The 16,525-nt window shown below is 40.7% G+C and overlaps 1 protein-coding gene across 2 annotated transcripts in view; it reads right to left on the bottom strand.

Moving 5' to 3' along the window:
* Positions 1–933: 933 nt before the first annotated feature.
* TADA1 (transcriptional adaptor 1) overlaps positions 934–16,525 on the bottom strand; it is a 65,286-nt gene continuing 49,694 nt past the window's right edge. For both annotated transcript variants that reach the window (XM_040360113.1, XM_040360114.1), the window contains 2 exons: positions 7,571–7,733; positions 934–2,361 (listed from right to left, as the gene is read on the bottom strand). In XM_040360113.1, the coding sequence (XP_040216047.1) occupies positions 2,212–2,361; positions 7,571–7,733 (313 nt within the window). In that variant the 3' untranslated portion in view covers positions 934–2,211. The remainder of the gene's footprint in view (positions 2,362–7,570; positions 7,734–16,525) is intronic.

Raw genomic sequence — 16,525 nt, 5'->3', positions numbered from 1 at the left:
CCGCACACTCCCAGGCCTGGGTGCCAGGTGACCAAGTGCTTAATTCTCCACAAATTCAACAGCGAGAAAAAGAAAAATGGCGGCACTCTGTATCCATAATCAGTGCTGAACTCCTTAGGCATCTCACAGTAAAAACTACAAAAAGCATGAACTTAACTTTTTGTTTTTTCATTATACAATTCCCCAAGCATTTTTATTTTATTTTGAATAACATCTTTCCTATTTTACCTTGCTAAGGCTGGGTTCACACTACGGTTTTCCCGTCCGTCAGCCGCATACGATTTATATGAAAAAACGTATGCGGCTGAAACGGACGGGAACGTATGGCACCGCACATATGTGCGTTTTCCATTAACATTAATGTTAAAGGAAAACGTATGCGGTTGCCATACTGTTTTAAAAACGACCGCAAAACCGTGGTTGAACACGGTTTTGCGTACGTTTAAAAAACGTTTTGCCAGCAAATCGTACGCACCCGGATGCATCCGAGTGCATACGATTTGCAATGCATTGTCAATCTCTACGTTTTCCCGTCCGGGCCCGTACGTTTTCAATACTGAAATCGTATGCGGCTGACGGACGGGAAAACCGTAGTGTGAACCCAGCCTTACCCTCCTGTTCTCCGAGGCTGGAACAAATCAATTCCTTCCTCTCATTAGTCATTTTGCCTCCGAAATATTATTAATATTGGTTAACATTATGTATTGTATTGTGTTCATACAAAATGGCTTATTGTCATTTCAATACTATTAAAAAACATACATAAAAAAAAAAAAAGAGAAACAAAAGCTTTGTAAATCATGTCACTATGCTGATGTGTTGGATTTGATTCTTTAGGATAATGATGCCACCCATAGTCCCAGTGAAAAGAGTCTAGTAAAAGAGGTAGGTTACCATCTTTTTAAAAACAAATCTTTTTTTTTTTGTAGGCCATTACATAAGAATATATTTATTTTACAAACATTTAATACATGGTATCCCCACAGAAGTATTTTTACAGAGCATTATCAGTTTTCTAAAAAGAATCACAGCAGAAGCCATTTGTTTTCAGACTGTCTCTTTCTAACAGAATCTGTTGCCATATGAATAAAGCAGAGGGAGGGAAGTGTAACTCCTAATATTTAGTTGTGTATAATTTTGGCCTTGAGCTACTGAGCTCCGTAAACAGGCTTATATTTTATTTTGATGGTTAAAAATAACATGGAAAGGAGCCCAGAGCTCCATTTGTTGACTATAAATGTAAATATAAAAAAAAAAAAAAAAAATATGCCTTCTTCAAAGCTATTGCTATAGAATATAATTTAGCAACTGTAAACCTTCAACTATATACTTCCATTTCTCACAGTGTAACTATGGCATGGGTTGGCCTTGCTTGAAAATCTAAATAAAAAAGGGCATTCTATTCAAAAGAATCAGAGTCACTGCCCACATTAAGGCCCCGTTCACATCTGAGTGACATCTAGCAATGCTCCAGCCTCGTGTTTCTGTGGCGCATTTCATTTTGAATGGGCCTCTCTCTGTTCCAAAAACACGCCAAAGAAGCTGATGTACCAAACTTTGGCACTGAGCCAGGCACCTTTGGCGCTGTGAGTTTTGTGGCACGGCAAAAATCACACCGCGTTTGTGGTGCTATTAAAAAATAAGGGCACTGCAGACTTGCCCCGCATTTTGCTGCAATACTGCCTACGATTCCAGCACGCTCAAGTGTGTGTGAATGGGGCCTAAGACTGTTCACAGATCCTTGAAAACAGGCTGACTGCTGTGGGAAAAAAAAAATTAAATTTCCAGTTAACGCAACAGCTCTTCAATATGCAGATTAATAAACAAGAAAAAACACTTTTTAGCTTTTACAAAGCAAGAACGAAAAACGTATGGTAATTTCTATGTGGTCTAGAAAACCACAAAAGATAAACGAAGAAAAATCACCTTCTGAGAATTTTTTCCTAAAGTCACGAGTTATAATTTCCAATATACTGTTAGGTTACACGGTTATGAAAAGATGTATTATTCTAAGAAATGTTTATTAAAATAATTGAATGATAAGTGGTTTATACTGGTAACAAAAGAAAAGTCCAGAAAAATTCTCGGCGTCTGATGTAGGCAGATGATCGTACTTGGTTGTGTTGTTTAGATTGGGGCTAGAGCAGATCACTAGAACAAATAAACATGGCTATCATTTGATCGATTAGTCCACAGAAAAGTCTTTTTTCTTTAACACAATAATCCCTCTTTGGCCGATAATCTTTGCCGGTGAATAACATCCTGCTGCAGCTCTTGTTCGATTGGATGCCATAGCTTCATGAGTATCCTCTCCATGTTCAGTGCATATACAGTGTGTGAAGGGATAACTTCTCTGTGAATCTGTAGAATACATTTTCAAGTTTACCATCAGTGATATTAAATACAACACCTTCTATTCCAAGTTTTGCAGAAAATGCATTCCCATTATACATCAGAAGGCTAATGCCGCATACACACGACCATTTTTCGGCATGAAAAAAAAACGTTGTTTTTCAAAAACGTGATTTAAAATGATCGTGTGTGGGCTTCACATCATTTTTCAGGTTCTGAAAAACGACAAAAAAAAAAAATTCGAACATGCTGCATTTTTTTATGTCGTTTCAAACGATGTCGTTTTTCGGGTTGTAAAAAATGATCGTGTGTGGGCTAAAACGACGTAAAAAACCTGCGCATTCTCAGAAGCAAGTTATGAGATGGGAGCGCTCGTTCTGGTAAAACTACCATTCGTAATGGAGTAAGCACATTCATCACGCTGTAACAGACAAAAAATCGCAAATCGTCTTTTACTAACACGGAATCAGCTAAAGCAGCCCAAAGGCGAATGGAACTTTCCCTTTATAGTGCCGTTGTACGTCACCGCGCTTTGCTAGATAATTTTTTTTTTAAACGATGGTGTGTAGAAAACATCGTTTTAATGATGAAGTTGGGAAAACATAGTTTTTTCGACATGCTGAAAAACAACATTTTTTTTTCATGCTGAAAAATGATCGTTTGTACGCGGCATTAGTGAAGCTGGAGATACATGTGGCAAAGTTCAGTCAATTTCAACCACTTTGGAGCTACCGGGAATCACAAGTAATCGCCAAAAACTAGGAAATCTACCACCCGAAAGTTTGACTGGCCACCCGAATTTGGTTGATTGTGAAGTTTAAACCTCACAATGTACGGCTTCAATACAGTTTAATAAATATGGAACAGAAATGAAAATAAATTAGAAACAAATCTTGCAATTTTGTTAAAACTGATCAGCTCTTTCTCTTGCATTAGATTGAGACAATTTCATTCATCTCCTTGCATAGGAGGAAGGCTACACATGATTCAACCCAGCTGGATGAACAAAAAATAAATAAATTAACCGCATTCATCCAGCGGAAAATTTGTATACAAACCAGCTAGCCCTTACACGGATCGAAATTCAGCCGGTCCCTGTTGACCCAGACAAATTTTGATCCATGTATGGCTGGTTTTAGATCTTCGACTTTTTTTTTTTTTTTCTAAATTGCAAAGCAAAGAGGAATTGAAAGTTCAGTCAATCCAATTGCCCCATGTATGGTCAGCTTAAGGCTGTATTCACACCTATACATTTTTTGTGCCATTTGCATTTTGCAGATTTGCACTACAGTCCATTTAACATGGTTTCCTATGGAACACATTCTGTAGTGCAAATCTACAAGACAAAAAGCACTAAAAATGCATAGGTGTGAATCCAGCCTAAGATAACAGTCCAGATGCAGTGTTTTACATAGCTATGATGGATCAATTTCCTCTATATAAAAATGTTACACAAGTCTTTCTCAACCTTTTTAACTTCAGGGAATTTCTGGACTCAGGGAACCCTTGCTAATAACTACTTTAAAGTGATTGTAACCCTAAAAAATAAATAAACATGCTCCTGTCCCTTAGGGCAAGAGATATAGCATAGTGTTTTTGCCATGTCAATTGTCCCCATCTATGCTGCACAATACCTGGTTGAGCCTACCTGTTCCAGTCTTCCCCTGCTTAAACTGACCAAGTATATCATGGCTGCTAATACATGATAGCATGGTCAGTTTACACGCCTCCATCATCCAGCTCGTTTCTCTGCATCTCTACATCTTCCTCCTCGATCTCCTTTTACTTTCGTAGTCTGTGTGTGAGCCGATCTTCTTCCAACCCCTCCCATGCCTGTGTAATTCTATTGTCTGCAGCTACTCCAGTGCTTGTAAAGTGAAGAAACATGTATTACTTTGATTCTCTCAGTTTTATGTCCCTGTTCAGTACAGTGTGCGTTTTCCTAGAAAAACTAGAATGCTAAATACCTTCTTTGTAGAGCCCTGCTGTGCAGACACATGACCTCCATTTGCTGGCTTGCATTCATCAGAAAGAAATCTCAGTCCCTCCCACTATACTCGCTTACATCGGGAAGGGACACAAAGGGAGGTTACATGACTCCACAGTAGGGATTTGGAAAGAAGGTATTTAGCATTATAATTTTAGGAAAACACACACACACACACATACACTTTGTACTGAACAAGGATCTAAAACCGATTTGTACAACCATTTTAACTATAGCTTTCTGTAGATTAATGATAGAAGAATTCCCCTTTACAGAACCCCATAGCACAGTGGTTCTCAACCTCCTAGTGCCGTGATCCCTTGATAAAATTTCCCAAGTTGTGGGGACCCATAACAGTAAAAATATTTTTGTAGCGTGGGTTGTCAGCACCCAAGGCAAGACAAGTAATTTGTGCCCCTAACCCATGGATATTTAGCGCTCCCCGAGTCCATTCCACACATACAGTATTAAAACCCCTTCTGGTACATTTTAGGATTTTCTCTTTGTCATCCTTCATTTCCCTTTTTAACTCTCTCTATCCCAATTTCTTGTTTTTCCCCCATCCCTCTCTCTAGCCATGTTTCTTGTTCTCTTTCTCCTATTCTTTCTCTCCCTTTTTCTTTGTTCCTCCCCCTTTTTGTCCTCTCTCATGTATTCTCTATATTTTTTTTTAGCAGAAGGGTGTATTCTCTATTTTTACTCCTTCTCTTACTCCTTGGTGGGGGGGTGGGATCAGGGAGAGTGCTGGTGGGAGGAATGGGATGAGTGTCAATGCTGGGGGGGGGGGGGGGAGTTCTGATCAGCCAACTTAGGTGCTCTTGATCAAGGTCATCTGCTGATCTGAGAACTGTTGTGGGGACTTTTAATGGCAACTATAATCACAGGTATTGTTACTCACTGTGTCTCTGGCTTCACTTTGTCTCCGACTTTGTGGTGTCCCACAGCAGTGACACCTATGCCGAAATCAGGAGATAGGGGCTCCTTCAGCCCCTCCCACTTCACATTCCTCACCAACCAGCTGACATCTAGTCTCTGCCCCCTACCCATGCCATGAACTGAATGGGTGGCTGCGAAAAGGCTGAGTGAGCGGCCGCAGGCTCCCGGAACAGCCCTGCTGGTCAGCCATGAAAAGGCTGGGAGAGCGGTGTGGGATTCAGGAACAGCCCAGGATTTGTGACCCCTGGCAAATTGTCATTCGACGCCCAAGGGGGTCCCGACACCCCAGGTTGAGAACCACTGCCCTAGCAGAACTCTAAGGTTCCATAGAATTCCTGTTGAGAAAGGCGGTTTTAAATGCTTGATGCATAAACCTGTACAGGAAATGTATCTAACAAGTTTTCTGAAAGAATTTCATAAGGATGAAGACAAGTCACTACAGAAACCGATGACAATAGACTGGAAGACATTATAAATGGCAAATGCAGTACAGATGTTAAAATGGGCCCCTACAGAATAAACCGATGGTTCTCGTGAAAATACAAAAATGACAAACACTTCTTGTCTTGTTGGGCTTACCAATTTGCCAAAAAGATTGACCATACAAATGGACCTGTAAATGCCATCACTTCAAGTGTTTGAACTATATAGTTTTTGGAACATCTAGACATGAATGCTTTAATGATTATGCCGACTTTAAATCTGCAGCCAAACCATTTTCGGTGCCAAGAGATTAAAACTTCTGCCAGGAATTGAACAATGCCTCTAGGGTCAAGATGGAAGAACCAGCCTTTACTTTTTGTCTCAATTACACATCTTTTTTTTCTCTAACTGGGACACAAGAAAATTAAAAAAATTCCTTTTTATTAGAGTAAGGATAGGTAAGAAGCTCTTAATTTTTTTTTATTTTTATTGTGATCCATGTTGCACTTTGAGAATCCCCCCAAGAGCTGTCACGGTGATAAAATTATCAACAGGATGGAAATTGAATGGAAATCTCCCAAAACGCACAACAAAAGGTTGAAATAAAAATCTGACAGATTCTGAAACATGTTTTCACTATTTCTCAACTCCACTTACACGATTCTTAAATTGCTTTCAAACTTTGCCATTAAATATACACATGCACATATTTATATGTGTACATGCATAAATTAACAATCACGGACAGAGACTTTTCTATTTTAATTTTATGGATCTGAATGCAGGTTCAAGTTTCCAGATCTTCACATAATGAGTGCACAGGCCTAAAGAAAAGAACAAAACGGTGTTCAAGGCCAGTGGTCGCCAAACTGCCTGGGCCAAATGTGGCCCTTTGCTTGCCTTTATCTGGCCCTTTGGCACTGTTACCAATGATGGGGCACTATTCCTTCCCAATACCAATTATGGAGCACCATTACTATCACTGATACCAAAGAAAGGACACAATTTTCCCACAGATACAAACGATGAAGCACTATTCCTCCCACTGACACCAAGCGTGGGGCACTATTTCTCCCACTGACACCAATAGCAGGGCACTATTCCTCCCACTGACACCAAGGATGGAGGCACTATTCCTCCCACTGACACCAATGATGGGGGCATTGTTTGTTCCCATTGACGCTGGGGTATTTTCTCTCTCATTGGCCACAGTCCAGCCCGCTTAGACTCTGAAGGACAGTAAACTGGCCCTTTGTTTAGAAAGTTTGAAGACCCCTGTTCAAGGCCATAAAAATGCACAGGAAATGTCTGCAGCATCGATAAAAAAATATCGTTTTTTTACGACCATGCGCATAAGCCCCAAGCAGGGTTTCCCCTACTCCCTGCTAGAATATTTAAAAACATGTCAAAAGTGAATGGGAAAACACCCAGGGAAATCTCATTTGTGTGTGGGTGGACTAACCCTTTGAAGTACACCTGTTATGACAGATATATGGGGGCTGCAGTTCTTTTGAAAATGCAGGTTGTCTGTGATTGGCTTCAGTAATTCTGAGTCTCCATCTCTAATTCTCTAGTATAAACATATTCTGAAAGACGTCAAATTTCTTATCTGTGTGCTTGATCCAGGTCAATGACTCAAAGCAATGAAGTCAAATCATTTGCATAACAAACGGCACTCCAGAAGAAGGAACAGCAATGGAAGCTTAGATATTGACCTCAACAAAGGTTTCATTTAACCCTCATATATAAAACATGCATAATGCAGAAACCTTCTACCTAGCAAACACGTGTTATTATGGTTTAAAATTTAGAGGTAAAAGTGCAATTTTTTTACATGCATGGTTATACACTCACATAGACAACGGACATTACCTTTAAGGCTTCTAAAAGGTCATACATATTAACTGGTGGCAGGCTGGGAGGCAAGTTGTCTCCAGAACAGGCTAGTAAGAGGGCAGCTTGCTGCTCAGCATCATCAGGATGAACATGAGTTCCAGGGTTCTGGTTTCCAGGAGAAGTGGAGAATGCTGGGGGACTAAATAAAAAGAGAAAAAGACAAAAACAAAATCAATCAAAAAAAAAAAATCTATCAAATCAATAAATACCCATATTTGAAATCAGCCATCTGGTGGAAGTCAGGTGGGAAAAACACAAAGCAGCCAATTTTGTATTTCTCTTGCTATTGTCACATTGGTATTGATATTCCAGGGAACAGCTAAAACACAAAAAGGTAAAATGCATATAAAATTTGCTTTTTTTTCCCCCCCTCATGCCTGAAAGATAGGTAGCTCTGTTCATCCAAGTCTGAGATTTACCAAGCCCTGCTACAAAGCACAGCTCTGTCTGGCAGTCAAAATGGTTCTAAAACCTTGTTCTTGTTTCACCATTTCCTGCATTAAGGTAAAAAAAAAAAAAAAAAAAAAAAAAAGTTTTGCTACTTCCTGTGCCCCCTCCACCATCCTCCAAATACTTACCTGTCCTATATTGATCCAGCTTTGTGCCAGTCTGCCGGTCTTCTCTCCCTTTTGCCCAATCTCACTAGCTTGTGTAAGTCAATGGATGCACACAGCCCAGCTTGGGAACGAGCATGCACATCTGCTCCCATAGCAAGCAGGGCAGACACAAGAGGAGCCGCCAAGATCGCTGGCAAGGGAAATCAGAAGAGGAGTTTCACGGCTGTGCAATACCACCGAGCAGGCAAGTGTAACATGTTCATTATTTCAATTGAAAAAAAATAAAATAATTACCTTTAAAACCGTTTTTAGAGTGTATGTAAACTAACAATACATTTTGAATCGCCTACAGTCCATATAAGATTGAAAGCATTTGGTTATATCTGTTCGACATGTGCAAAGAAAAAAGAAACAAGAAGTTATGTTAATATGATGACCTGCTAACTACAGGGACTACAAAATCATTAAATTGTCCTAACACACTTCCACCTAGATACAGTAAGGTTGTTAACCTAGAACAAATGTATTCCTAGCAGTAGCATCAGGTCAAAATACAAAAGAAAAAAGTGTGAAAAAAGCAAAACAAATGCAGCCACCACATCTAAAAAGGAAAGTAGGCTGCAATACATGCAATCTTTGTTCTTAGGTTTAGATCTGCTTTAACGCCTGGTACACACAATTATTGGATGAATGATCATCGGTTTGTCTTTTTTGCATGCTAATCTCATATCAAAAGAACTAATAAAGCCAAGTCTTGTCCCTGCCTGGACAGTGAAATAACACATCAGCAGAACAAAGGGTTTGTCACTCTGCCACTATGCTCTCTCCTGTCAGCATATTGCCTTGTCACACATGAGCACTCCAGCACAACTGATTGGCTCCTTTTACTGCCCATCTCGGTTTCAGGCAGAGTGTGGCTGTACAGTGTCTCCAAGAGGCTGATACCAAGTATAATCCAAATCTTTTACTAGCTGCATATAAAAATGCACTTAATGATGTTACAATTAATACAGAGCGGCAATAATGTATGTGCTCTATATATGTTTGGGGTTCAGCTTTAAAGTGTAACTAAAAAAGCAAAACAAGGGAGGGTTATAACCCCTGTCAAGGTTTTTTGTTTGCCATCTCTGTCCTACAGGGGAGATTTCCATTCACTTCCTGTCACATAGCTAAAACAGGAAGTGAGATGATACCCATACAAAGTGAGGGAATTCCAGGGTGTCACACCAGAACTAGTGTTCTCATTGGAGGATTTCCCCAACAGGATTACTGTTCTTGTGACAACACAAAATGTAAGTCTTTCGTATAAAGTTTTGCCTTCAATTACACTAAAGGTATTTTTTTTTTTTACTTTACGATATTATTAATTTATGAAAAGCCCAGCAAGTGAAGAATGGAGCAGAACAGGTGGTGCAAAACAGGCTGCACAGTGGAGGCAATTATGACGTTTTTTTTTATTTTTTATAACAAACACACAACACGATCCTTTACAACCACTTTTTTCTGCAAAAGCCTGGAGCTCCTCTAAGGCCCCTTTCACACTGGGGCAGGACGTTCGGTGGCGGTATAGCGCCGCTATTTTTTGTGGCACTATACTGTCGGAATTGCGGTAGTATTCAGCAGATAGCGGTGCGGTTTTAACCCCCGCTAGTGGCCCGAAAAAGGGTTAATACCACCGGCAATGCTCCTCTGGCAGTATAGCCATGGTTTCCCACTGATTTCAATGGGAATGAGAGGTGGAGGAGCGGTAAACACACCGCTCCTCTCACCGCTACAAAGATGCTGCTAGCAGGACTTTTGGATCGGTCCTGCTAGCGCACCGCTCCAGAGCATCTGCTGTTTAGGGTCGGTTTGCAGGTTATTTTTAGCGCAATAGCGCCTGCAAACTGCTCCAATGTGAAAGGGGCCCAAGTAATTCCAGAGTCGCAAACACAGAACAAATACAGAGATATGGAATTCTGTCACTTTTCTGACCATCATTTATAGAATGAGGATAGCAATGGCTGCTCCTATATTTTTCTTGTGACAGGTCTACTATAGAAAAAATTTGACTTTTTAGCCTCAAAATTGTAATAAAGGAGCAGGCCCATTTATGAACATTTATAATTGTCCCTTTGTTTGGAGAATCTGCAAATCAAGTCAAACGCCAATTCTTTTATTGGTTACAATAAAAAAAAAAAAAAATGCAGTTATTTATTAATGAAGACAGGGCTGCATTAATTTGTGTATATTTGCCTGGATTTCAGCTTTAAGGTAATTATTACATCTGATATTAGCCATTTCTGGAAAGCCCAGTAAGTGAAGAATAAAGCAAGTTCATGAATACGACTAAAGAATGTGGCCACCTGTTTTATGAAGGAAATATAATGAATTGGTCTTTACACTACAAAAAGTAAAAACAGTCTTTATAGGAAACTTCCATCAATCTGTAGGCTGGTGTTGCTAACCCTCTTCTTAAAAAGATCAGGTCACCAAGTGTAATGCCGAGTCGTGAACATATAGCAAATATCATGCAGCAGCACCTTTGGGATTGGATGATGTTAATTTATCCATCTCTAAACCATAACAGCTGCTCCTGAAACCTGAATGCTGCAAACTAATTTCTAGAGATATTATTCAACTTTACTTCATACCAATATGAGCATAGATCCTCCAAAAATTGCTCAATGGCAAAAAGGGGGAAAAAAACACACACACACACACACACACACACACACACACACACACCAAGCACTCCCTCAATATAAATAAACATCTGAGTAAAGCGGCAGCTCAAGTACATATGATAAGATTTGGTCTCCCTGTGTAGAGACACAATCCCCTATCCCTGTAGTGTAGACCAGAAAACAGGTATATAGATGACTAGACAGACAGAGTCGAGGGGTAACAAGTGTTTATTAAACACTTCAATACTGGGTACTTTCACCCCCTTCCTGTCCAGGTCAATTTTCAGCTTTTAGCACCGTCGCACTTTGAATGACAAATGCGCAGTCATACAACATTGTATCCATATGTAAGTTTTATCATTTTTTGATACAAATAGGGTGGTCTTTTGGTGGCATTTAATCACCACTGGGTTTTCTATTTCTTGCTGAACAAATGAAAAACCAAAAACTCTTAACTTCTGTTAAAAACTTTTTTTAAATTAAAGTAATTTTTATGCAGCAGAGTTGTTTTTTTACTTTAATGCATATAATGCATTAAGGTAAAAAAACAAGAGCCTCTACAACCACTTTAAAGCAGAGGTCCACAACTAATCGATTATGAAAATTGTAATTGATTAATTTCATAATCTATTAATCGGCCAGTAACATAATGGGGTTCAAAAAAAACTAAAATTAGCCCTTTATAGTACAAAAAAGCAAATCGCTACTGTAAATATTACTTTCACTGTCCCACAGTAAAAAATGTAACCCCTTACAGTAGTGATTATTTGCTCTTTTTGCACTTATTTTTGTTTTTTTTAACCCAATTATGTTACTAACTATCTCAGGCCTGGGTTCACACCTCTGTTTTTGGTGCTTTTTGCAAAAACACACTACAGTGCATTTACATGTTTTCCTATGGGACACGTTCACATCCATGATTTTTTTTTTAGCTGCTGCGTATTCGGAAAGGGCAAGGACTTTTTAACGCAAAACGGTGTGATTTTTTTTTTTTTTTGGTTCAATATACTTCAATGGAGAAGCTGCAGTAAAGCATGTAATGTATTTTTGTGGCAATTTGTGTTTTGTAATCTGCCCAACAAATTGGCCCCCAAAAAATAAAAAAATAAAACGAATTGGCATTTTTAAGGCTATTATCCGATTAATCTAAACAATAATCGGCCAACTAATCGATTATGAAAAAAATTGTTAGTTGCAGCCCTATTGCCATGTACATCCCATTTTAGCCGATTTGTGAGTATTAAGTCCTCCATGGTGGCCCTCAGAGGCTCAAACTTAAATACACTGAAAAGGAAAAAACATTGGTCTAGGCGACTTTGAAAGAGGCTAACCACTAGAAAAATCATTAATATACATAAATCATTTTATTGCATAACAAGTATAAAAAAATATTTTACAGACATGATGGAATGTGGGTAAAAACAATTCATTAAGCATAACCATGTTAACTAATCATCATAGTAACATGGAACTTTGTAAGTACTAATAACATTTTCATGATAAAACCACACAGCGAGATACATATTAACAAAATTACATAACGATTCGAAAATTTCTGGGCATCCTATAACTCTTTGCATTTTGTGGAATGGTCTCCGCTTCCCCAGGAGTAGATGCAGAAAATAGAGTCTAAGGGTCATATAGTAAAAAAAAAATTAAAAAAAAATTGAAATTGTATATGTAATGGGGATATTCCAGAAGGGAGATAATGTAGGGGTAAAGCCCCTACACCCACCCACAGCCCGGAGAGGAAATGAGGAGGGGGGTCCAGACCAGTGCCGCATCAAAACCCCCAAGACAAAGGAGCCCTAGCATCCTGACACGCCTGCCTCCTATGTGGGGTGTGGGTGGCACACCATGAGCATCTTAGTTTGCTTCAATGGTGGACCCGGAAGACCTCTATTCCCACCAAGGAGCTGGACTGAGATTCTGTGGGATCATCTTCTCACTATTTTTTTCTGTTCCTATGAACTTTTGTCTATAAAATAGTTTTTTATACTTGTTATCATGCAATAAAATAACTATTATGTAGATTAAAGATTTTTCTTTTCAAATGTTTTTATTGTATTACTCAAAAATACACAATAAAGCGCGAATAAAAGTCATAGCAATACAACAGTTTCTTAGGCCCCATACACACGAGAGGATTTATCCGCGAATACGGTCCAGCGGACCGTTTCCGCGGATAAATCCTCTCGAGGATTTGTGCGGATTTCCATGCGATGGAGTGTACTCACCATCGCATTGAAATCCGCGCCGAAATCCTCTGGCGATGACGTGTTGCGCCGTCGCCGCGATTATGACGCGGCAACGTGCGCGACGCTGTCATATAAGGAATTCCACGCATGCGTCAAATCATTACGACGCATGCGGGGGATCTGTTCGGACGGATGGATCCGGTGAGTCTATACAGACCAGCGGATCCATCCGTTGGGATGGATTCCAGCGGATAGATATGTTTAGCATGTCAGCAAATATTTATCTGCTGGAATCCATCCCAGGGGATAAATATCCGCGGAAACAGATCCGCTGGAGTGTACACACCATAGGATCTATCCGCTGAAACCCATTCGCTGGGATTTTTCAGCGGATGGATTCTATCGTGTGTATGGGGCCTAAGTCATACTTTGTGTTTAACAATGTGCCTGGGAAGGCCACAAACTATATTTCACTCAATCGTAACAATATAGGGCCTAAACCCAGTTGGAGGAAGGTCAAATGATTAAACAAGTAACCAACAATCCCTGTTTACCCCAACGGGATCAAGCTGTAAACAAGGGATTATGACTCATTATCTCAACTTATATAATCAAAACAAAAATCGAGTTCCTCGTCGAGTTCAGTGTGGAAGCCGCCGAGGAACTCGGCGGGCCGACTTTTCCCATTGACCAACGAGAAAATAGAGAACATGTTCTCTTTTCGGCCCGATGAGTTCCTCGTCGGCTTCCTTGCTGAAAAGTGTACACACGTCCGAGTTTCTCGCTAGAATCCAGCTCCGACCGAGTTTCTGGCTGAATTCTGCCGAGAAACTCGGTCGTGTGTACGGGGCCTGAGTGTTGAGTCTCTGGATAACGTCAGATAAGTTAGGTGCTATGGTAGATTTCCATAGTTTCGTTATGGTGAGTCTAGCTGCAGTAAGACAGTTAGTGACTATAGTTCTAAAATGAGGGGGATAAATGTCTAGATTAATACCCAATAGGGCCAATTCAGGCGTGAGTATTTTTAAATTACCAGTGAGGGATGCGATAAAGGAGGATACATTCTTCCAGAAGCTAGACAGGGTTTTACAATCCCAAAGAGTATGTAGTAAATTGCCAAACCTCATTCAAAGTCCCCTAGACCAATGTTTTTTATTTGATTTAAAATTGGGATAGAGGCTTATCACGTATGGTGTCACGGACCACATCCCCTCTTTTTTTTTTTTTTTAACTAAAATATACTTTCTACTATATTGTGTCATATCTTATAATTAGGGTTGTCCCGATACCACTTTAAGACCGAGTACAAGTACCGATACTTTTTTCAAGTACTCGCCGATACCGAATACCGATATTTTTTTTTAATGTCATGTGACAATTTTAATAATGGGCATGACAGGGGGCACTGACGGATGGATGGCACTGACAGGGGGAACTGATGGGTGGATTGCACTGACAGGGGGGCATTGACGGATGGATGGCACTGACAGGGGGCACTGCCGGATGGATGGCACTGATGGATGGCACCGACAGGGGTCACTGACGGATGGATGGATGGCACTGACGGATTGATGGCAGACAGGGGGCACTGACCGATGGATGGCACTGACAGGGGGCAATGACGGATGGCACTGACGGATGGATGGCACTGACAAGGGGGCACTGACGGATGGATGGCACTAACTGCTGGAGGGCACTACTGACCACTGCTCTGTCCACTACACTATATACTGACCAATACGGACTTGTCTAAACTACTCTAACCTCTCTCTCTGGCTGACAGTCTCACCTGCAGCTTGTGTGTTCCATCAGCCTGGAGGAGGTGTGTCCGGAGGAGAGGGGGAGCCTGGAGGATGGGAAGACAGCATATCGGTAGGCTAGAAGGAGGAGGGACCAGCCCCGCCGTGATCGTGGATAGGCCAGCCCGCCGTGATCACAGATAGCCCCGCCGCCGTACATGACCATTCACAGGGCACAGGGACACAGGAACATTAGGGGGATGGATCCGGCAGTGACACACACTGCCTGGCGTCCCCCTAAATTTATGCACCCGGCGCCGTATCGGTACAACACTACTTATAATGATGTATTAATTTACAGACATGTATTGTTAATTGCATTTACTCCTGAGGAAGTAAGCGTTGTCTCACAAAACGCGTCAAGTTTTCAAGATGTAATCTTTCATCCACACTTCTTTTGATATATTGAACTTTTTTATATACATATATGTATTGTGATGGAATTACTACAAATCAGTGCTGTATTCAATTATCTGCACTTCATGTGATGAGATTTTTATTCATATATCAATACATTTTTAGTTAATCACAGCGAGAGAGCAAATGAGGAGAAAGCGGGGGCGAAGCCAAGCCATGGTCTGTGTGCGAATAGACACACAGAGCAGCAGCTCAGAAGTGCCCAACAGCAAGTTGCTTGCTGTGGGGGCACTCTGCAGGAAGGAGGAACCGGGAAACCCGAAAAGAGGAGGGTCAGGGTTGCTCTGTGCAAAACACAGCACAGAACATGTTTCTTATTAAATATCACTTTAACCACTTCAGCCCCGGACCATTTGGGTGGTCAAAGACCAGGCCACTTTTTGCGATTCGGCACTGCATCGCTTTAAATGACAATTGCTCAGTCGTGGGACGTGGCCCCCAAACAAAATTGACATCCTTTTTTTCCCCACAAATAGAGATTATTTTGGTGGCATTTGATGATCTCTGCGGTTTTATTTTTTGCGCTATAAAACAAAAATAGAGCGCCAATTTTGAAAAAAAATCAAAAAAAAAAAAATCGCAATAAGCGTTTATTGATTGGTTTGTGCAAAAGTTATAGCGTTTACAAAATAGGGGATAGTTTTATGGCATTTTTATGAATTTTTTACTAGTAATGGCGGCGATCAGTGATTTTTTTCATGACTGTGACATTATGGCAGACACATTGCACACTTGACACATTTTTGGGACCATTGTCATTTCACAGCGATCCGTGCTATAAAAATGCACTAGATACTGTGGAAATGACACTGGCAGTGAAGGGGTGGCGCTGTAGGGGTTAAGTGTTCTCTGCATAGTGTTTCTTACTGTAGGGGGGATGGGCTCTGTGTCACATGACACTGATCTCCGCTCCGGAGAGATGGTTGTTTACACAAGCATCTCACAGGTCTATACCTCCATGAGACCAGGGATCTCCGCGGGGATCGAGTCCGTGGGACCCGCAGTCGGACTCACAGGGAAGGCGGCGGGGTCGCAAGAACGCCGGCGCACTCGCAACCACAAGGCAGGCATTTAAAGGGCCACGTACAGGTACACGATTATGCCTGTCCGTGCCATTCTGCCGATGGATATATACAGTGGGCGATCCTTAATCAAGAAATTCAACAACATTAAGAAAATGCCACTCATTTCATTGTAGCTGTCAGAATGACATATAATGTTCTCAATGGCAACATATGTTCTTGTAAAAATTATTTAATAAAAAAAACTTGCAAAATGTTAGAATACCCCAGAT

The sequence above is a fragment of the Rana temporaria genome, chromosome 7 (assembly GCF_905171775.1).
Source record: "Rana temporaria chromosome 7, aRanTem1.1, whole genome shotgun sequence".
NCBI lineage: Eukaryota > Metazoa > Chordata > Amphibia > Anura > Ranidae > Rana > Rana temporaria.
The sequence above is the reverse complement of the archived record's forward strand: the minus strand, read 5'-3'. Positions and strand labels throughout refer to the sequence as shown.